Below are 23,265 nucleotides of genomic sequence, written 5' to 3' on the forward strand. Positions count from 1 at the left end.
CAAGGTGGTCTTCCTTGTTGCAGTGAATGTGGACATTAGTTTGGTCTTATGTAAGAGTGAATCGATCGCAGAATTGTGAAAACACAAGTATGAGTATGTATACAGTAGTTCCATGCAATGCCGGGAAATGGACCTCAGCAGAAGCCGATCCAAAATACAATCCATAATGGGTTAGGGATAACCCTGAGTGAGTGCAGATCACCCACGCCTGATTTCTGTACAGGACTGTTAGGACTTAAAGGTTAAAGTTCACCTTATGTGATGCAGAGTGCTTCAGAATCTTACCTGATTTACATGGGAGGTCGGGGCACACGATAACAGGCTCTAAAGCAGAAGACAGGGAGAGGAAGAGACACAAAATGACTTGTTTGTCCTCGTAGGAATGCATAGAGTAGCGGTACAAAATCATACAGTAGCGGTACAAAATGTTGTCTCCTGTACTTTCAGGTTATTTATTTTTAGTTTATTATGACATCCTAGTATCTCTATTTTCAACATTTCATGACTGGTATACATTTTCAAAATCTTTTTTTCAAAAATGTACAAAATTAAAACAAATTGAAAAATAGCAGATGTACAAGCTTGTGTTATAATGTACTTATAATGTACAAGCTTGTGAGCTCATAGATCTGCTATTTTTGCTATTTATTGTAACACATGTATGGAATTCAGTGGTTAAAAAGGTCTAATTGTACATAAGATGCTGCATTCAAGTTCAGGAGACAATTCTCTTGAATGCCGCCTTCAGATATGGCATGGAAAGAGGGCATTTGCATTTCTTTCACCATAGTAAAAACTGCATTCATGGTCTGGAGAGGGCACTTTTTACAGACGGGTAAAAGGGCAGGGGCTCAAGCCCCCTTTGATGTCTATGTATGCACGTGCCTGGAGTGTGTGTGTGTGTGTGTGTGTGTGTGTGTGTGTGTGTGTGTGTGTGTGTGTGTGTGTGTGTGTGTGTGTGTGTGTGTGCGTGTGAGTGTGCGTGTGTACCTGGGCAGAGCACATTCTCAATCCTGTCGATGAACTCTTCGGCCACCAGGTCAGCGAATCGCTTCATGCCCATCACCTTGCCCTCCCTCTGACAGGCGATGCTCTTCAGACTCTCGTTCTCCTCGATCTGGTCGAACATGTCTCCGATACCGATGGCACTCACATCCACGCTGGGGTCACTGCAAAGGCACACACACACACACACACACACACACACACACACACACACACACACACACACACACACACACAAAATGACATTACAGACATTAAAAGTATGCCAACTTTTAGGCAGTGTTGTAAAAAAGTACTACATTCTTTACTTAAGTAAAAGTACCAATACTAGAAGTCCGGTATTCAACATTTACTTAAAGTACAAAAGTATTGGTATCAAAATGTACTAAAAGTACCAAAAGTAAAAGTACTCATTGTGCAGAATGTCCCATTTCAAGTTATCAAATGTATAAAAATCTTTTGAAAATAGTAGATCTACAAGCTCACAATGCGTTGCATCGCAACGCATTGTAAGATTGTAGATCGGCTATTTTCAAATGGACAAAATGTATGTACGGCTGAAGTGGTTAATGTATGTTTTGTAATACTAATAAAAATCTATAAAGTAACTAGTAACTAAAGTTTATTGTCATACCTCCAGACAAGGTCCCCCTATGGGATAACAGCGCCATCTGGCGGTGCAACAGAGTAAAACTCATATACTCCCGTACGAAAATTGTCATTTGTCGGAAGGGCTGTCAATCACAAAACGAGGGCACCGCCCCCGAGTGTATATAACCCCTATGGGCTATCATGACTTTCTCTTTCCGCACCTCTGCTCCTGCAACTAGAGTGTCGCGAACTCAGCCATATAATTTAATTCTGTAAAGTTTTTAGCCTAAAGCGACGGCTAGGAAGTCGGCCACTGGCCTTTATAGAATATCTCCTGTACGTATTTATTCTTCAGTTCTTCTCTCTTCAACAGTTTCGGCGTTCTCACCTGTTTCCTCGCTGTAAGTTTCCAGCTTCTTCTCTGAGCTTGTTATTGTCCGATAGCCTCTTGTAGCTTAGCCTAGCTTCAAGCTATCGATGTTCCACGGCCCTCGGCTAGCATGCTGCTATCCTTGTTCCCCTGGAAGTGTGCTGGATGCTGGAGACTTATCGCTGGTGAGGACACCCACCCTCGGAATTTCCTTCGATGATCCCGCAGGCTGCTTCATGTGGTGAGTCTTTCGAGTGTTAGCAAGTGGCCTTGCTTGCTCGTTCCTTTGTTTGGTAGCCTCATGCTAGAAGGCCCTCACCCAGGGCACTGATTGCTAGCGCGCCCTAGCTTGGGTGTCGCTATTGTCTCTACTTCTAGCTGGCTAGGACTTTCCACTGTTTGTCCGGTGTTTTCTCGTATTGTCCCCGCCGCCCTGGTCTCGCCGACCAGGGCTACGGGCCTCTCCTGGCAGGTTTGTGGGCACGCAGCGGTGCCCGCTGTTTGTGCTTCCTTCACTCAGCCTCCACTAGCCTTGTGGCCTGCCTGGTTTTTTCCCTCCACCGGACTTTGCTGCCTCCGGGGCTCGCGGCGCTGTACGCCACAGCGCTGCTTCTCGCCCCGGGCCGCAGCCTGCAGCCACTACGCCTATAGGGGGCTCCAGCGCGCCGCTGGTGCCCTACGGCGGACGGCTGCAACGTCACGGGACTACTTGCTGGTTCTCGCCCTCTCTCCCGCCGGTTCGGCTGGCCGCCGTCCCAGGGAGCAGAACCTGCTAGCCCGCCCGGCCGCTCCCACGCCGGGGGCGGCTAGCGGCGTGGTTTTTCCCGCCTGCAGCCACGACGCCACGTTGTTTCTGCCTCCGGGGCTCGCGGCGCTGTACGCCACAGCGCTGCTTCCCGCCCCGGGCCGCAACCTGCAGCCACTACGCCTATCGGGGGCTCCAGCGCGCCGCTGGGGCCCTACGGCTGGCGTTCTGCAACTTCATGGGACCACACGCCGGCCCTCGCCCTCTCTCCCGCCGGTTCGGCTCCGCCGTTCCAGGGAGGAGAGCCTGCTAGTCCGCCCGGCCGCTCCCACGCCGGGGGCGACTAGCGGCGGCTCCGGTTCCCGCCTGCAGCCACGACGCCTATTGGGGGCTCCAGCGCGCCGCTGGTGCCCTACGGCTGGCGTCTGCAACTTCGAGGGACCCCGCCCGGCCGCTTCCACGCCGGGGGCGGCTAGCGGCGGCTCCGGTTCCCGCCTGCAGCCACGACGCCTATTGGGGGCTCCAGCGCGCCGCTGGTGCCCTACGGCTGGCGTCTGCAACTTCGAGGGACCCCGCCTGGCCGCTCCCACGCCGGGGGCGGCGAGCGGCGACGCCGGTTCCCGCCCTCTCTCCCTGGTACGGCTGGCGCCGTTTATTCAGGGGAGAGAACCTACTGGTCCGCCTGGCTGCCCCCACGCTGGGGGTGACTAACGGCGACTTCCTCCTCCTTCCCCTTGGATTTTTCGTTCTCGGCCATGCTGGCTGAGCCCGGATCTTCCTGGCACGCTTATGTTCTGGTGGCACGCCTCCGAACAACGCTGTTAAAGGCGGGGATGAATTGAGAGTGAGGATGAGGAGGGATGGAATTTGGTTGAAGGCTCTTCTCCCAGTATTCCTCCTACAAGTGAGTCTTGCAAGTGTAGGGTTGCCCTGCATCCTTCCGCCCACCTCCGCCTCTACCCCCTCTCTCCCCTCCTCCATGCAGAAGGAGGGGAATGGGTCGGCGGCGCCCCAGTACATCCCGCTCTCCCCTCCACTGTGCCAGTGGAAGGGGGCCTGGGTCTGCGGCACCCGGACTGTGGTTTTTTCCACATGGTGGGGCTCAAGGAGACCACTTACTTGCGCCCAAGCGCACTGAACACAGCTCTCCCCACAAGGCTTGTGGGAAGTGGGTGTGTTAGATGACATAGGGTTGAGGGCCTAGCCCTCCACGGGGTCTGGGTTCCGTGACGGCACACGGTCCTCCTCCCCCCGAATGCAGACGTTTGAGTTCTGTCCCACGCAGGGGAGAATGAAAATCTCTGTTGCCCAGTAGTTTTTTCCCATGTCATCAGTAAGAGTGTGGTGGTCGAAACAAAACTTTTGTTTACCTACCTCTCAGTCCCTAGCACAAAGGACCCTCCTCTCTGCTTACAGCCAGTCAGTGTATAGAGACCCATGCAGGGTTCTTTAATCACTCAAAGGATTACTTATTGTCCCAGTCCTGCAGACTGGTGACAATTAAAAGGTTTTTCCCTGGTTTGCAATGGGCTCCACTGTTTTGCTATTAGTCACAATAACAAAGCTTCTCTTCTGTGCTATTCTCCTCTGTCTCCACTGAGCGGCACTGTCGTGCCGAGTTCAGTTCAGAACAGGAGTATGGAGTGTTGTGTACAGCGTCTTAACACTCTTCAGGGACGCCGAGCCGGACTCCTCCCACAGAACCTGTGGGATGAGGTGGCGTAAATGGCCTTGGACTGTGGGTACAGGGGTCCCTGACTACACAGGGGCCTCCTTCCCCCAGGCGCTAATATTTATTTTCCTTATTCCATGCAGGGATAATGAAAATGGTTACTGCCTCCCTGGTCCCCAAAGTCTTAAAAAAAAAAAAAAAAAAAAAAGTGTTTTGAGCAAGCGTGGCCTGCTCACTCCTACACTTGCACGGACAACCTCTTATCGCTTGCAACCACTCAGTGTAATGAAGCCCATGCAGGGCTCTCTACTCACTCACGATAACAGATTTCCCAGTCATGCAGTCATGCAGACAGGTTACAATCAGAATGGGTTGCAGACATGCTGAGGTTCCCACCCATGTTAACTGCGGTTCACAGTGGTGCGGTTTCTCCTATGTGCAATTTTCCTCTGCCTACACTAAACGGCACTGTAGTGTCGATTCTAGTGCAGGACAGGAAGTGTTTCACTATCGGTGTGTGGGATTATGAGTTGGCCTAATTTTCCCTGCAAGGAACTATTAAAGGCCTCAGATCTGGTTTAAACGTTTACACGTTCTTCCCCGTGCTGGGGTAAATGTTTTTACGTAACGAACCGTATATCGCAGAATGCTCTTTCTGTTTCTCTTTCCACCACCGTTCAACATGTTGACGTCACGTCCGTTGGCGCGGCCGTCACCGGATAAGGAGGGGAGCTTCCCGGATACGGAAGTGCTAATCCCCAACGTTCCTTCTCCCCCGTGCAACCTAACGGTTTCTCCCTCGTTTCACAGCACGTTAGCACGTTGTGTGAAACGGTTAGGTTCCGAACGGAACCCTTGTTTATTTAATACCCTTGATGGTATTCTGATAAACATTGGAGACTGTGCAATCCGAGCAATGGGTGTTACGTCAGTAACACGTGGCCTTAGATTGCATTTCTTGAACCACCCCCGCTTCCAGCTGGGGTATTTACACTCGAGCCCGCGCTGGTAAGCAGGGGCTCTGAGTGAGGAAATAAGCTCGGTACTATGCAATGGTGCTGTAGTAGAGCTCTTGCGAGACCTGAACCAGCTTGGTTTCTGGACTCGAATTTTTCCTGGTTGGGAAAAAAAGGGGGGGGGGCTGCATCCCTTCTGGATTAGGGATATCACACCAACTTGGTGTTGGCCCACCTGAAGGCCTTGGGTTTTCAACGTCTTTTTGGCAAAAGTATGTTGACGCCCTCCCAGCAGATCTCCTTCTTGGGGATACCTCTGGATTCGACCACGAGGTCTGCCCGCCTCTCTCTGGAGGGGGTGGACAGGTTCCTGACGTGTCTTCGCTCCTTTCATTGGACCAAGTGGTCAGTTACAAGGAGTGTATGAAGTTGGCAGGGCTGATGGCTTCAGCGGTGCAACTTCTTCGCCTGGGCAGGTTTCATATGAGACCGTTCTGGCGGTGGACACTGACGCTCAGGATTCCTCCCCTGCAAGGGTGCAGGGAAGTGGTGGTCAGCCAGGCCTGCATGGACGCGCTAGTCCCATGGCGGGACCAGGCGTTGTTAATGAGTGGAGTCTCCATAGGCGTGGTGGTGTCACGCAAGGTGATCACCACAGACGCCAGCCGCTCGGGCTGGGGCGCCACCCACGAGGGGCGCTCAGCCAGGGGTCTGTGGACCCCGGCCATGTTGGAGTACCACATCAGTTATCTGGAGTTAATGGCGATCTACTTGGCTCTCAAGTATTTCGAACCGTTTCTCCGGGGTTGTCATGTCCTGGTCAGGACGGACGACATGGCAGCCTTGTACTTTCTCAACAAACAAGGCGGCCTCTCCTCGCGCACGCTGGATCAGCTGGCGCGCGAGATGACTCTCTGGTGCGTACCGCGCCTGAGGTCCTTCAGAGCCTCCCATGTTCCAGGCCTTCAGAACGGCGGCGCCGATCTGTTGTCCAGGGGGGAGCCTCGCTACGAGGATTGGTCTCTCCACCATGCGGTGGTGAGACAGATCTTCTCCAGGTTCGGTCAACCTCGGTTCGATCTCTTTGCTTCCCAGGAGAACGCGAAGTGCCCCCTCTACTTCTCAGTGAGGGGACCTTCGCCTCTGGGGGTGGATGCGTTCGCACACGAGTGGCCGGAAGGCCGTCTCTATGCGTTCCAACCGCTGGAACTGATCCTTCCCACACTGGAGAGGATCAGGAGTTCCGACCTGGAGGTTCTTCTCGTGGCACCGTCCAGGGGAGTGTGGAGGTCTCTGATCACCCCACTGCTCTACCGGTCCCCCTGGCAGCTCCCCTTGCATAGGGACCTGCTGCGCCAGGCGGGGGACGATATCTTCCATCCCGACCCCCAGGCCCTAGACCTGTGGTTTTGGCCTGTGAGAGGGAGAACCTGCTAGCCGCAGGCTTCTCAATGGTGGTTGTAGCTACTTTTCAGAGTGCTAAAGCCCCCTCCACTAGGGTGGTATATGACGGAAGGTGGAATGCTTTCTTGGACTGTTGTGAGCTACAGGAGCCACCTGTGGTGGCTCACTTGGCTCCAGCCCAGAAAGCGTTGTTTTTCTTGCGGGACCGCCTGGACCTTGGTCTGGCGTTCTCTACGCTTAGGGGTTATTTAGCGGCTATTGATGCCTGTCACCTGGGGGTGTCAGGCATGGGCCTATCTAAATTCCCTGAGGTGGTCAAGTTCATGCACGGTGTCGACCATTTGAGACCTGTGACCAGAGCCTTGTTTCCTGCTTGGGATCTACAAGTGGTTCTTGAGGGCCTTTGAACCGATTGGGAGGACCTCTTTGAAACATTTCAGTTTCAAGACAGCTCTTTTGCTTGCCTTGTCTACGGCTAAGCGTGTGAGCGACCTTCATGCGCTCTCTGTGAGCCCTGATTGTATGAGGTTTCTCAATAATGACTCCAAGGTTCTTCTTCTTAAACCTCATTTGAGTTTTATTCCTAAGAACCGAGCGGTCCCGAAGGAACCTGTTGTTTTGACGGCTTTCCATCCTCCTCCGTTTGCATCAGAGGAGGATAGGCGTCTTCATTGTCTTTGTCCAGTTAGGGCCCTGAAGGCCTACTGTGACAAGACGGTGGACAGCAGGTCTACTTCTCAGCTTTTCGTGGTCATGAATGCCCATCAGCGAAAAGCGGTGTCCAAACCCACTCTGTCGAGATGGATTGTGGATGCTATTAGGTTGGCTTACACCCGTGCTGGGTCTGAAGTGCCGGAGGCACTTAAGGCCCACAGTACTAGGGGTGTGTCTACCTCTTGGGCTTTGTCCAAAGGTGTCTCCATTGAGGAGATTTGTGCGGCGGCGAATTGGTCTTCGCCGTCCACCTTTGCGACCTACTATCACCTGGACGTTGCGCCTTCTGCTATGGCGCATACGGTTCTGGGTGCTGCTGCCCCGCCTACTATGTAGTGGGGCGGCTCTCTCCCCTTCCTGGGACAGCATGCTACTGTCTCTAGGATACCTGGGGGGGGACCCTGAGTCTTTCCCTTATATTACTGTAGTATTATAAGGCGGACCTGTGTCTGCCCTTAGTGCATAAGGCAGGCCTCGGTCTGTCAGGGTCTCTTTTCTGTCTAAACACGTCCAGGCCCTGTGGGTCTGGGTCAGACCAGTCCTGAGAGAGGTCACGTCGGTTGACGAGACCTCCTTCCGGGGGTGGTCGGTGTACACGACAGTCTTGTCGGTTCATGGCTTCTCGGGGAGTTTATGAGTCCCATAGGGGGACCTTGTCTGGAGGTATGACAATAAACGTATAGGTTCCGAACGGAACCCTGTTTATTTAATACCGGAGGACAAGGTCCCCCGAATTAAGCCCCTCGGTTCGCTAGTTGCAGGCAGAGGTGCGGCTTTAGAGAAAGTCATGATAGCCCATAGGGCTTATATACACTCGGGGGCGGTGCCCTCGTTTTGTGATTGACAGCCCTTCCGACAAATGACAATTTTCGTACGGGAGTATATGAGTTTTAGTCTGTTGCACCGCCAGATGGCGCTGTTATCCCATAGGGGGACCTTGTCCTCCGGTATTAAATAAACAGGGTTCCGTTCGGAACCTATACGTTTTGAAATAAATGTAGTGGAGTAAAAGTACAATATTTGGATCCGAGATGTAGTGGAGTAGAAGTAAAAGTATTGAAAATTGGAATTACTCAAGTAAAGTACAAAAGTGTTTACTTAAGTTACAGTACTTAAGTAAATGTACTTAAAACCACTGCTTTTAGGGGACTCTGTGTTGACTTCTTTCACCCAGTGCCAATTGTTAAAGGACCTACACCATGAAATTTCACTTTTTCTATTTTAAAACCTTTTTTTGGGGTCCCACTGGCACCTTCTATCCTCACAAAGTCCTATTTCTGACCATTGTGTCTTTCTCTGTTTTTGGGAAGGCAGAGTTGAAAAGCTTTCCACGGGTTCTCAGAACAGTGCTGTTCTGAGAGTTGACGCATGTGACGTCACACGCGTTCCCCCCCCCCCCGCCCTTCAGGTAAAAACCAGAGCTACTGTTGTAAACCCAGCCCCTCATTTGTTTCTAATTTGCTTAGCCTCCACCTCCATCTGCAGCTGGCTTACTGTTCTGGGGCTGCTCACTCAGTGCTCTCACTCTGCCTCCCTGTATAGTCATTTCCTTCTTTTATTCTATCAACATTTTTGCTATCAACTTGTCCAAAGAGAAGTCTTAACGTTCCTGGATTGCACTATATATGTGACGTTATAGACTGCGAGGACCCAAGCTTCGTCCCTTCTATCAAGGAAACAAAATACTATTTTTAATGGCGATGGTCCTGTCTGTGGCTGTGAAGAAAAGCCCAGATCAATCTTGGCTTTGCCTTTGCCACAAACCACAAACCAGCCCCGGCCCGCGCCGTTCCCCCGTTGCCCAGCCCAGGTCTCTCTCCCCGGGCAGGGAGCAGACGGTGTCCCCGCCGCCCATGGAGCTTCCCTCCTCCCCGGCCGCTCCGAGACCACGCGCCGCTATGCGGCCGCCGCTGGCCTCCTCCTCCTCCTGCTGCTCCCCGGCCCGCAGGGGGTCCATGCCGGTCGGACCCCCTTCCCTCCTCCTCCGTGTCCGTGATAGACCGCCTCTCCTATCGCTGTCCCACCCCCGGTTTTCCCCTCCCTGTCGCCGGCTTGAGAGAGCTTCACAGCCCGCCTCTTCTGTCAATGTTCGCGGCTAGAGTGAGTAAAACACCCCGGTCCTTATCCCCGACTATATAACAGCCTATAAACCAGGCTATATTCTTTTCTTCACTGCATACTACGTATCTCTCACGGCGTTAGGTGCACCGTCTCGGGCTGCGCTCGCGGGCCGCTCGCGGGGCGCCCCGCGATCCCCGGAGCTCGCGTGGCGACCGAGCCGGGCTCGCGTGGCGAGCGAGCGGCCTGCGAGCGCAGCCCGAGACGGTGCACCTAACGTCGGGCAACTACGCTCGGTCTGGTCGCTCGACCGGCTCCTCTTCCTCCTGGTTGGAGCGTTTTCATCTGCACCGCAGATGGTACATTATCGCCATAATAAATAAATAAATGGGCTGTTAAATTTCATACATTTTTATACATTATACATAAATACAATGCGGGTGGGGTTGATTGTCTAATGTAGATTAACGTTCTCTAATGTCTGGTCTAGCAACGGTCGCCCTGTGTCATTTGACAGTAGGCTTATATCATACAACATAGGCAGGCTGTCATTCAATGTTATATGAGATACTTCAATGGTTTCCAGTGGAAATAAGCTTAGTCTTTTCATGGATCTCCTTTTAGTAGACCTTGTACCAGTGAACTGTACCGTCATGAAACTGTACCTTTTCCTATGCAAACTTCTAATAAAGTCTTCAATCAATCAATAATCAGAGCTGCAACATTATCCTATTTTTAATTGGCCCAATATATTTGTTGTCAACGTTGGAGAGGAGAGGAAAAAACCCCACTAGATGCGCCACTGAGCAAACAAAGGCCGCTTTGGTATTGCAGCTTGAAGGCCTAATAATAGCACAGCTAGTAGAAAGAAAAGGAATGGTCAGAGTGTGTGTTTGAGGGTTAAGACCTGTCTAAGACTCAATTTTGAGCATATATTTATACAAAAAATATAGTTTTAAAAGCATGGTGTAGGCCCTTTAAGTGTAAATCCTGGGCACTACTCTCCCTCTGCCAACCTGGGGAAAGCAACAAACTGCGATCATGCTTCCTTCAATGCACGAGAAGGCCAAACCGCTTCTTTTCATCTGACGGGGGGGGGGGGGGGGAGTTCCCACGGTGGGACGTAGCGTGTGGAAGGTTATTCCCACCACTTCCTTTCCCCTCCATTAGGTGTGGGGGGGCAGTATAGAGACCAGGATTACTGCATGTTTTTTGTGAGGGTACCACTACCTACCCTAGGAGACATGGGCGGGGAAAAATTGCAAACTCCACACAGAAAGGCCCTTTCGCCAACCCCACCTAGGGTATGGCCACCGGTGATGGGGAGGAGAGAACACGCCCCCAGCGTGCCCAGAAGGAATCTAAACCAGGACGTTCTAGCTGTGTGGCGACAGCGCTACCAACTGCGCCACCGAGCCCCCTTGACTTAAAATGTAACCAGAATCCTTTGATAATTCGAGCGCATCGCTCCATCAACATGTCATCTAGTCCCACGTACTTGCAGAGGTAGGTGAGCAGCTTGTCGTCATCTCTGGGGTCGAAGCGTCCGTCCGTGATGACGACCACCGTGACGTTGGCTTTGGCTCTACGGCTGTCCCTGATGAGGTGGTCGTAGGCGTACTTGAGGGCGGATGGGGTCCATGTTCCACCGGCGATCCACTCCAAACGCTTCACTGCGTCCTAGACAAAAGCACAGGGCATGAGATACTGGAATTAGCTGATACTGTGAATATAGCTAAGTTACATAGGGAGTTACACACAGATAAATGGATACAATAACACAGAGGATATTACTGGGCAAACGATTTGAGAACATTGACATAAAACAGGGGATTATTCATTAATTCATCTGGTTCCCCTTTAAACCATTATTTAAACTAATAGCCAATAACCAATATATTAAATAAAGACATAAAACAAGGAGGTTCAATAGTTGAATTGTGTTGTGTTGAATTAGGGTTTATAGAAAACGTGACAATATCAAATATCTACAGTTATTGTTGTGCGCCAAAACGTATTGAGCCTCTGTGATTTGACCGGTCAATTTGATAAAGCTATCATCACCCAGTGCTATCATAATGCAGTGAGATACTGCCTCCTGGTGGTGTTACAGTATATGAGCTGGGGTACAATAACAAAGATTTAAGAGAGAAGTGTAGCTTATCAGAGGTTTAGTATAATGCAGTAGTTCTCAAAGTGGATTCCAGGGACTCTGTGGGTTCCTTTAGGGGTGTCTAAATGGACCCATACAAGTCTGTAACTCTGACAGTGTACAAATGGAACCAAATGAACCCTGTCGGGTAAATTTGGTTCCATTTTGTACACTGTCAGAGTTAAGGGGAGACCTTGACATTTGAAAGTTTGAGAAACCATAATGTCATGGACGTTTGTCTTAAACATCTGTCAACTACTCTCTTAAAGACTTAAAGATTTGAGATGCAGGGACTTTCAGGTCTGTACCTCACTGCGTTGGGAAAAACATCAGTAAGCACAGTTTCCTACAGTCCTAACTCATTACCCAGAATTGTTCTGGGTACCAAACTCTAACTAAAATGGGAGTATATGTGGCCTCTTGGTTATGCTTTATTCATTATTTGCCAAACTCAACTTGTAGATTCTATTTTACGCATGCAAGACTGGCATACGACAAAGGCTAAATCTGGCTTTACCTTGAAAGCAGTCAGTGAGTCGATCTTGGAGTCATTGAGACGGATGGCCTGGAAGGTTCCACTGTGACTGTACTGGACAACACCCACCCTTGTACCTGGAAAACGAGGACCATTCTGTTAGCATTGGCTCTAGCATTGGCTCTGCCCTAAAGTCATACTGGTTTTGTTTATCGTAAATGGGCTGGGTTTTCCTTATATTCCACCATATTAATCCCCATATACTGTACACTCTCAAGATCACGGTTTCACAAACAGTGGGTAGGACCCATTTGTGGGTCGCAAACACATATATATATTTTTTAAATTATTATTTTTACAAATATTTTCAAAAACATTCCCAAAAAAGCAATTTCTTTCATGAATAAAAAAACAAACAAACAATGATTTCTTTCAGTAATTCCATGAAGAAATAAAAGAGAAACCCCTAAGAAATTACACAAATTAGAAGTTTAAGAAGTAGTGAAAACAGCAGATCTACAAGCTCCTACAATGTTATTTAGCTAATTGTACCTGGTATCCTAGTTACTTTGGAGCAGTTCATTGTTTTCTCTGAAGTCTATTTATGTGACCATTTACGCTGTCATTTGTTGACTACCGGTAACTCAGGTTCATGCCATTTACTCTGATCTTGCACTTTAGTCATTTGAAGGGGTCAGTTTTAAGGAGTCATTGTGTTACCTCCTTGTGAATAACAGGATTCAGATTTGAAGTTTCAGTACTATCTCCATGTATATACGGTTATGCAGCTCTGTACCAAAATCATATGGAATAACTTATGATTTGAGCATGTGTGCACAGGCTGTAATGCCTATAAAAGGATGAGGAAAACACATCTGCAAACTGAAATTAAAGATCCCTTCTTTATTGTGATTTTTCAACACAAACTGGTCCTACCGGACTCAGAGTTGGGGTCCTTGGCCATAGATCCCAGCCTGTTGATGGTGCTAATGACAAAGTTCTTCTCCAGGGTGAAGTTAGTGAGTCCCACTGACTCCGAGCTGTCGATGACAAACACGATGTCCATGGCTCCGCACTTCTTCTCACAGTCTGGGGAACACGGACAGAACACACAGAACACAGATGTCAGGGAGTGCAGCGCAGCATCTGTTAGGATCGTCATGTAAACACACTACAGTAAACTCACCACAGCAACCGCAAGTCTCCCTGATGTAGTTCATGACATCGCACTCCTGCAATCACAAATAACACGGCTCCATTTACATGTGTTACATTCTTGCAATGTAAATAACAATAAAGTTGTTATATACAGTATATATAGTACTGTACTGTATATATTTATATAAAAAAGGCTTACATCTACTCTGTCTATATACTATATGTATATATTTTAATCAGCACACTCCATTTGCTCAGAATAAAGATAAAACGTAAAGGTCTGTGTACTTACGGTGAGGCCAGGATCTCCCTCAGGGCCGGAGTCTCCCTGTAGAGGAACGGATGACACATTAACACATCCTGTTTTTGTAGGGTTCACGTTTACAATGTCTGCTTTTCTGATAAGTCAGCAGACCTCAACGGCCAGTGTACAAATAAAGACCAGTAGTGTTTAGTCTTGTGTTCACCTGAATCATTATTCACATCCAGTATGGCTCCACTGTATAAGTAGTGCATGCGTGCGTGAGTGCGTGTGTGTGCGTGCGTGTGTGTAATGTATGTATGTGTGTGTGTGTGTGTGTGTGTCAGTGGGTGTGTTGTGTTTGCGTCAGTTTATGCATCCTATGTTTACAGCAGTACATTTTCCTGCATGTTTGACTGTAACATTACTCACATCTCGTCCGGGATCTCCTCTTGGTCCTCTCTGACCGGGCTCTCCTCCAGGTCCTGGCTCACCCTGTTGAAGAAATCACAAACATACCACACAAACATTAACATACACCTCCACCTGTCTGACAGCGGAGCTAATACTACAGATTGCTACACATTGAAATACTTGTACTGAACTACGTCATACCGCCGACAGTATCTCTGTATCTGTCAGTCAATGTCCCTTTTATGCCCATAGATGGAGATCCCTGATGTCATCAGTATATGCCCATATATGGGCATGTTGATATGCTCATATATGGAGATCTCTGTATCAGCCAGTCCAGGTACCTTTTATGCCCATACCAGTTTTAATTAGTAGTTATTACTTGCGTGAGCAGAGCGCACAAGTACTGCGATCGGCTGGGTATGTATGTATGTTGGTGTCCTCTCTTGTTCAAGACTGTAGGCCAATCAGGGACCAGTATCTCTGGCAAAGTCATCATTAAGAGGCAATGAGAGACCAGTATTCCTGGTGATGCCAGTGGTGATGTCATTGGCATATATCATAATATATCAGGGGTTTTTTTTGGAAGCGGTGATGCCAGTGGTGAGCGCACCTCATGGCGCGCGCACAAGTAGGCCATACTTGTGCAAGCAGAGTGTGCACATACTGCAATCGGCTGGGTATGTATGTAGGTGTCTGACTTTTTTGAAGACCGCAGCCTGAGATTCTGGGAATGTATTTATGTATGTATGTATAAAGGTGTCTGCCTACAGCCTGAGGATGACCAGCATTCCTGGTGATGCCACTGGTGATGTCAGCAGAGTTTGGTATATAAGAGCGTTCTTGGTAATGTCTTCATTAACAGCCAATGAGGCCAGCAGGGCACACCTCGTGGTGCGCTCTGCTTGCGCACAAGTTGGCCAAGTGTGGCACAAGTTGGCACCTCAACAGAGTGCAGTTCTATTTTTATCTGTAAATCTAATAAATCTATAAATATTGAGAAATACATACTTTAATGCCTAAAACGTATAAATAGTTTTTGATCAAACTGCCAGAGATGAGCATTGCGTGCACTTCTCCTGCCTGTCTGTGTGATGTCTGCTGCTGGGTGCAGCTGCTTGCTTTGATCCCTCAGACCACCGGGGCTCTTGCTGAGTGTGGATTAGTCACACACACACACACCACTTGAAATGGACATAGTGAATATTAACGTTTTAAACTAGCAGTTGCAGATAGATAGACTAAACAACATACATAAGCAATCTACGTATCCCTGTATTGTGGGAGCAAGGACAGGTCCGGTGCTGTAGGTTTTCCATGCGGCTCTCAGGCCGTTTATTTAGAGTTTATTTAGCTTGTCTCTTGTTGCGTATTTGTTAACAGCTTGTTCATTTTAGGCCAAACGGAGGTCATCTTGTTTCTCAAACAGCAGAAAGGCTGCCGTCACCCAACGTCATAACATTGGACATTTCCAATTTATTGCATTTAGCGTCATGAACAAGCGACAGTACCGTGGTTAAGGCCCTATTCCATACCAACATTAGTCATTGGTGTGCTTTGGGTATACCATAAATTAGACCAATTGGACTGTAGTATCCCATTCTCTAATAGCTAGTTGTGCCTGCAACATCACACATTGTTATTTAAATGACAGCTTCTGCAAGTGGGAGAGGACGCAAACAATTTTGGGAAAATAGTAGGTCTACAAGCTTACAGCGTGTTGTAAGCTTGTAGATCAGCTATTTTCAGCTAAGTATAGCCTATAGAGAGTTAAAATGACAACTGTGTTAGTAGGAAATAATAGGCAATGACACCTGTGTTGCGGTTCGAATTACCAGTACGTGCAAGATAGCCTGATTTCAGACTCAGCTGACGCTTGAGTCTGACACTGTGCCCTATTCTGAACGATTTACGGGGGAGGGACTTTTGTGCTAGTGTGCCTTTTGTGCGAGTGTTCGCGACGCACGGTGATCGCGACGCATGGTCGCGGCGTGTGTGTGTGTGTCTGTCTTTGCCAGTGACTGCTTCCACACAGAACTACAACCAGAAACATGTAATCAACATTAACAGCTTGGTGAAATCAGCGCACGCGTGTGTGTGTGTACCTGCCTGCCTGGTGTGTGAACTTTGTTTGAATTGTTTCAACTGCTGCGCGGATTGAACATTCGTTAAACCCACCGCCACCCCCCGCGCTCATTGGAGGAGCCGCAATTTTGGTTTGCTAAACTGCCAATTAATTTACTCAGCTCCAGACCAGAGAAACAGTCCACTCGGAGAGTGGGCGGGGTCTATGGGCTGGAACCAGGCTAGGTGCAAGATACAGTAGAGTAGTAATGTTAATATAACTCTGACGAGACGTACAAGTTTGACACTTGTACAGTATATCCCTCAGAGTATACTTTAAAACAATTGACCCATAAGGACACATTTTTACATTCTCTGCTAATACTAAAAAGAATTAGGCATAAAATAGCAACTAGGATCCATAGCATGAACCCCTAGCACACACAGCAGTCAAGGCCAATGCTGTGATTCAGGTCACAAGTGCATCATTGGGTTGGTACAAACTCGCCAGAATAAGTATTCACACTTATCAGCATAAAACCGCCTTTACTCACAGGGTCTCCAGAAGTTCCTTTGGTTCCTGGGGTTCCCTTGGGCCCACAGTCTCCTCTGCCACCTCTGGGTCCTGGATTACCTTTATCTCCTCTCTCACCCTACAAAACAGTACAAGACAAGTCGGTTAGCCTAGAGAGGGAGTTATAAAGTACAAGTCACACAGAGAGGGTATAAAGCACAAGACACACTGGTACTGGCAGTGGCTCAGGAGCTAGAGCAGCTGCCTTAAAAGGCCAGACTGGACCAATGCAACTAGTCACGACTCACGACTCCTTGCAACAAAACAGGTGTAAGGCCAGTCCACACTGATGCTGCAAACTCCTTGCGACTGCCATTGGAGGTAAAGTACCGGTAGTTGCATGTTGCAAGGAGTTGCATTGGTGTGAACTGGCCTTTAGAATCAGAGGGTCCTCAGTCCCCAGTCCCTGACTCCTCTTGGTTTAGTATAGAAGTCAGAGATGTTCACGAGTCTTTGATCTCGAGTTCGAGTCGAGTCAAGAGTCTTTGATCTCGAGTTCGAGTCGAGTCAAGAGTCTTTGATCTTGAGTTCGAGTCGAGTCAAGAGTCTTTGATCTCGAGTTCGAGTCGAGTCAAGAGCCTTTGATCTCGAGTCGAGTCGAGTCTGGATTCTTTGGGGGGTCGAGTCCGAGTCGAGTCTCGAATCTTTGATTTAGAGTCCGAGTCGAGTCAAGAGTCTTTAGCAAAGCCCTGAGACTAAAAAGTTTGGGAACCCAAAACAACATGTGGGAGTCACAAGTGCAGCAATCTGGCTAACCATTGTCAAATAAAAGGGAACGCCCACTCTGTTTTGTTCATTTTCATCTGATAGCTATCAAGAGTCTGTCTTGAGAGATTACAAGTGCAGTGATAAAGTGACTCAATAATAATAACACAATAATTGTCCACGTATGTATTTGGGAAGCTGGCTGGGTTTCCCAAATACAAACGTGGACAATTATTGTGTTTGCTGGAGGCGCTGTGGAGGATTTGGGGATTACTTATGAAAACCGTGGTGTTTATATTACCGATGGTCCTCTCGTTCCAGGGTAGCTGAAGCCAGGTCTTCCTGGATCTCCCTGAATCATAGAGAGAGAAACGGTCAAAACAAGGCTTCAATGAGAGTGAGAGTGAGAGACGTGTACACTTAAACTGCGTACCTTTGGTCCAGCCAGTCCAGGATCTCCTCTTGGTCCAGCATCACCAGAGTCACCTCGGGTGCCCTAAGATGAAGACGAGGTGTTATCTCATCAATGACATCATATTTTGTTAATGGATCGATCATTAGATTATTTCAACGTTAAGACAAGGTCAAGACAGAGTTGTGTCCTGGAAATGTTTTGATTGTGTTTCAATGAATAGGCTACAGTAGGCCAATCAAAACAAACCAGGTGAAGTTTGACCTACGTTTTTCCCTGATTCTCCTGGCACTCCCGGAGGCCCCCTGGGCCCTGGCAGACCGTTGTCTCCCTGCACGGGAAAGAGAGATCATTTAGCAAGGACATGTTGTCTGGGAGTGGACTCTGAATTAGAGCCACTGATGATCATGCAGACCCAACACTTAAAATATTTTGCACATTGTAATATTTTACAGGCAAACGTTGACCAAATTGACAATCCTTCTACATTCTCTAATTGTGTAGACTTCATGTAAATTAAGTGATGCAGATGTTTAACAATAATGTAACTATAATAACAATATTACCTTGGTTCCCTTGTTTCCTACTTCACCTGGAAGTCCTCTCAATCCCTCTGGCCCCATTTCACCCTGAAACACAAAGACAACATCCAGACAGGCGTTATCATGAGTGCATGTACAGTACGCTATTATTGTATCCGTACGTAGGAGATGCAAGGGAAAGGAGCGCTTGTTTTCGGTGTCTCAGGCGACCTTGATCCACGTGAGACACCGGCGAGCGAGCGGCAGCGAGCGATTCGCTGTGTCGAGCGTTGAGAAGGTCGCATGAGCCAACATGCGCCATTAGACAAAATATTAAGTCCCCCCCGACTTTCGTCACCTCCCGCAAGGTCCAAGTGAACACAGCGGAGCGCTCCCTACCACCGGTTCAGCCAATCACAAGCCGCATCAAACCACGGATCTCCTACGGACACCATCATCGCGTACAGTACGTGTACACCCAGTACCTTCACAGACCAAACGAAAATCGATCCCATCATCCCCTGAGCTCTTCCTATACAGTCACAAGTCATTGTGGAACTGGGTCTGAGATTAACATGTCTAGTGGTTAATTTAAGCGAGATGGGTTTAATGTAAACATGTGAACATCAGGACATACCTTGACTCCTTTAATTCCATCTGGTCCTTGAGCGCCCTTTGGCCCAAAGTCTCCTCGTCTCCCCTAGAAGAACAAACACAACACAGCACGTATACTGTAAGACCGTACCGTAAACTCAGAGGGTAAATTAGACTGGTAAAATCTGCTCTTACTGCTTCTCCTTTGACACCTGGGCCTCCAGCAAGACCCTAGGAAAGACAACAACACACAGGTAAGCATCACATCACCATGAAACCTACTGTACGTTTCCATAAAGTATCTTTGTTTGGTGTTACAAAGCAAAGCTTACGGGTTTTCCTTTCAGTCCAGGGTTGCCGGGCATGCCAGGACTTCCTCCCTCACCCTGTGGAAGACACACCTGAGTTTAACCTCTGACCTTTGACCTCTGACCCTTTGTCCTTGCATCGGGTGGCCCTATACCAGGGGTCTTCAAAAGGGGGTCCGGGACCCCTAGGGGGTCCTCAACAGAGTTCCTACAGGGGGGCCGCCAAATCTTTGTGTGATAGGATCATCTTTTTTACATTAACCATTTGAACCCCAGCATCCCTATTCTGAGTGGCACATTAGCCAGAAATAGCCGATCTACAAGCTCACAACGCCTCGCAACGTGAGGCGTTGTGAGCTTGTAGATCTGCTATTTCTGGCAAAGAGGTTTGGTGTAGAAGGAAAAGAAGAGCAGACTAAGTATTGACGGTTCAAGTGGTTAAATGTCTGAAAATACTGTACATATTAATCCAACATGACAGTGCTGTCAAACAAGTCTAACCTGTCTAAGAAATCTATGAACACTTTTAATCTGCAACACAATGTGCCCTATACCATTTTTTCAGGCTGAGAGGAACGATATAAGGCTAAAGGCCCTTTCCCACTGGGAACGATAACGATAAAGATATGGATAGAAAATATCCTTTTCAATTGTAGTGGATGGCAGCGTCCACACCACAACGATAAAGCCGTCATAATCGTTATCGTCATCGTTATCTTTATCCCGGTTGGAATAACTCTTTAATTATGTACGCTAGACAGTGTTCAGCTGGGGGTGAAAATGTTAATCATGTTGACTTCCTGGTTTTACCTTTGGCCCGCCATCTCCGCCCGGGCCAGCTGGACCTGACCTTCCTGCGCGACCGGGATCCCCCTGGACAGGAGAGACACACACACACACACACACACACACACACACACACACACACACACACACACACACACACACACACACACACACACACACACACACAGGGTTAGACAAACAGCTGAGTGACAATAAAGGTTAATGGCAGTGCGACGGAGGTATTGCGATTCCTGTACCTTCTCGCCATCAGCGCCAGCGGGACCACTATCTCCGACATCTCCAGGGTGACCGTCAGGACCCTGTAACACATCACACATGCATCACAAATAATACAATTATCATGCCACACAGTGTGGCCTCATATACTATATGACCATGATGTCAATATGTTTCAGACCTTACCCTGTCGCCTGGGTCACCTTTGCACCCTGGAGCACCAATCCGTCCGATTTTACCCTGAGATAAGGACAGAGAGTATTTACAACACCAGTGAGTTACATCCCAACTCCCAAGATGACTGTATGATTATTAAAATGAACTCCAAACTAACCAGGGTAGGCTACTTCCTGTACGCCTCCATCCATCCCAAGGCAAAGTATCTTACCTTCTGTCCGTCGGTTCCGTTGCGCCCTCCAAGGCCGCCCACACCCTGGTGAAGGAGATGGAGATGGACCAATCAGAATTCACATTGACTGACGGCTCAACAGAGTAGATTATTCAGTAATTCGTGATTGGAGGAAGTCTTACCTTCTTCCCTTCATGTCCGATCTCTCCCTGTGGGCAGACACAAAGTCAAAAGTTATATTAATGTTGTCAATGTTCCACAATCAATCACTTGTAAATCAATTTCCATTTTACGATTACCCAACAACGATTGACCCAAAAGCTAGAACATAATGAGACAGACAAATGACTGAAAAGAAAGATGGAAGTCGTTAGCTCACCTTCTCGCCCTTCAGACCTATTTCTCCCTACGCAAAGGAACAAATGAGAAGAAGAATATGATTATCATGGCATACAGTAACAAACAAAATACAGTACTCTGCCAATGAATGAGGAGATGATTAATATGAGTGGGATCATACTTTGACACCAGGCTGACCGATAGGACCCTCGATACCGGGGTCTCCTTGGCGACCTCTCTCTCCTTTCAAACCTGGATCACCGTTATCTCCTTTAGATCCCTGCACAGAATCAGAACAAGCAGTTAGCAAAACAAGGATCAGCACCAGGAGGAAGGTGAGTTAGCATGTACGGTATGCAGGGACGTTGCATTTTCAATATTGAGCTGGGTGCTCGTTTTTGACCCCGCCCCTTTTTAAGTAGGTATTTGTACTTTACTTGAGTATTTCCAATTTCCAATACTTTTACTTCTACTCCACTACATCTCGGATCCAAATATTGTACTTTTACTCCACTACATTTATTTGAAAACTTTAGTTACTAGTTACTTTTTGGATATAAGTTATAATATTTTAAAACACACATTAACCACTTTAGCTATTATACCTAGGTTGTTTGAAAATAGCCGATCTACAAGCTCCAAACGCATCATATCACGACGCCTTGTGAGCTTGTAGATCTGCTATTTTCCAAAAAATTGTACTTTTACTTTTGGTACTTTAAGTACATTTTGATGCCAAATTTTGCCAATACTTTCGTACTTTAACTCAAGTTCATTTTGAATTGAAGTACATCTACATTGCAGTATTGATACTTTTACTTAATAAGTAAAGAATGTGAGTCCACTGGTCTTTGCCATCTCCAGGCAAACGTCACAATGCAGTGTCAGCCTGGCTTCATCAAAGTCGTCTCCATAGAATTGCACCATGCGTTTGCGGGCGCTGTTTCCGACAACACAATCCTCCACATGTGTGTTGACCATTTCCACACGTGAGAAAAACTTTAGCATGATTCTCAAAGCAAAAAAACGTGCTAAAAGTGTCTAGCTGCATACGCAGGCCACGGGCTGAGTGCAATGTAGTTGGAAGCAATGGACTGCAGCGATGCCGTTTTAGTGGTCCAGCGGGTGGGGCACAGGGGTCGCAGAGACGGTGCGTCTTCGTCTTGGTAGGCTACAGTATAACAGAGCTACATCATACAGCCAGGATGTGGGGCGGTCTTTGACGCTGTGTTAGCCCTATACTCTAATTGAAAGGGACAAAGCCAACGTGTGATATCGGCCGAGTGCCAGGAATGCAGTTTGGCCAGTTTGGGAAAACTTGTGAAAACGACTGAGTGCTAGGAATTGTCGGCGAAAAATCAATGGGCTCTCATAACTGTACGCTCAAGCTCCCAGGCGCCCCCTATGATTCCGCCCTTGACGGTATGTGTTTACTTCGGTGCATCTCTCTGTGTGTGTCTCTGTGTACTATGCAGCATGTGTGTGTGTCTGTATGAGTGTATTACACCGTTTTTCACAATCACTTTGATACTCAGAACGTGGAGGTACTTTTTTCAAATGCCTGGATACGATAAATAGAAACTGTAACTGTAGCATGCTAGCATTACTCCTATATAGTTTTACGGAAACTGATGAACAAAATTCCACGTTTAGATCATGAGTAGTAGGCCAGCCATTTTCCTGGCTTTTACAAAAATGACATATCATTAGTGATGATTGGTTTGACCTTGAGGTACCAATATAAAATGGGCTGTATCCACAACATGGCTACAACATGGAGGAGGCAGGCAGCCCAATATCAGGCACATGGAGCTATATTTTCATCCATGCCTTACCCCTTATCCCTAAACTTCTTTTACTATTTTGAAAAACATTTTAAAATACTTATAATAGGCGATCTACATCAAACAAAAAATGGCAAGTGGCCCAGTCAATAGGACTTAGAATAAATGCTATCGACATGTTGAATGTATTAACTACCAGTAAGACTCCCTAATCGGGAGATAAGCGACCGCCAGGTCACAGTATACACAAAGAGGCCTGTGAGTGGCATTGGTTCCACCCACAAGTTTGTACGACAAACGGTTGATGAGTAAAGCCAAATAAAGTTTCGGCCAATCAGAGGAGGGGCGGGGTAAAGTTAAACCAATTAAGGTGAAGGGCTGTTAATGAAGTTAATTGACACCACCCACAAGTGTGTAAGACAAACAATTAATGAGTAAAGCCAAATAAAGTTTGGGCCAATCAGAGGAGGGGGCGGGGCTAAGTTAAACCAATTAAGGTGAAGGACTCTTAATCAAGTCAATTGACACCACCCACAAGTTTGTACGACAAACGGTTGATGAGTAAAGCCAAATAAAGTTTCTGCCAATCATAGGAGGGGGCGGGGCAAAGGTAAACCAATTAAGGTTAAGGACTCTT

The 23,265-nt window shown here is 47.9% G+C and overlaps 1 protein-coding gene across 1 annotated transcript in view; it reads right to left on the reverse strand.

Moving 5' to 3' along the window:
- Window positions 1-23,265, reverse strand: part of col6a2 (collagen, type VI, alpha 2) — a 41,406-nt gene that overhangs the window by 5,546 nt on the left and 12,595 nt on the right. The window contains exons 8-30 of the mRNA XM_080726918.1: window positions 21,026-21,124; window positions 20,885-20,911; window positions 20,688-20,714; window positions 20,545-20,589; window positions 20,343-20,396; window positions 20,177-20,239; window positions 19,944-20,006; window positions 19,158-19,211; window positions 19,021-19,056; window positions 18,869-18,931; window positions 18,277-18,339; window positions 17,979-18,041; window positions 17,732-17,794; window positions 17,600-17,650; window positions 16,574-16,672; window positions 13,974-14,036; window positions 13,593-13,628; window positions 13,329-13,374; window positions 13,079-13,231; window positions 12,185-12,279; window positions 11,014-11,195; window positions 991-1,169; window positions 286-324 (exon numbers count right to left, since the gene is read on the reverse strand). Of these exons, the coding sequence (XP_080583044.1) occupies window positions 286-324; window positions 991-1,169; window positions 11,014-11,195; window positions 12,185-12,279; window positions 13,079-13,231; window positions 13,329-13,374; window positions 13,593-13,628; window positions 13,974-14,036; window positions 16,574-16,672; window positions 17,600-17,650; window positions 17,732-17,794; window positions 17,979-18,041; window positions 18,277-18,339; window positions 18,869-18,931; window positions 19,021-19,056; window positions 19,158-19,211; window positions 19,944-20,006; window positions 20,177-20,239; window positions 20,343-20,396; window positions 20,545-20,589; window positions 20,688-20,714; window positions 20,885-20,911; window positions 21,026-21,124 (1,663 nt within the window). The remainder of the gene's footprint in view (window positions 1-285; window positions 325-990; window positions 1,170-11,013; window positions 11,196-12,184; window positions 12,280-13,078; window positions 13,232-13,328; window positions 13,375-13,592; window positions 13,629-13,973; window positions 14,037-16,573; window positions 16,673-17,599; window positions 17,651-17,731; window positions 17,795-17,978; window positions 18,042-18,276; window positions 18,340-18,868; window positions 18,932-19,020; window positions 19,057-19,157; window positions 19,212-19,943; window positions 20,007-20,176; window positions 20,240-20,342; window positions 20,397-20,544; window positions 20,590-20,687; window positions 20,715-20,884; window positions 20,912-21,025; window positions 21,125-23,265) is intronic.

The sequence above is a fragment of the Nannobrachium achirus genome (assembly GCF_963921795.1).
Source record: "Nannobrachium achirus genome assembly, chromosome: 5".
In the NCBI taxonomy this organism is placed as follows: domain Eukaryota; kingdom Metazoa; phylum Chordata; class Actinopteri; order Myctophiformes; family Myctophidae; genus Nannobrachium; species Nannobrachium achirus.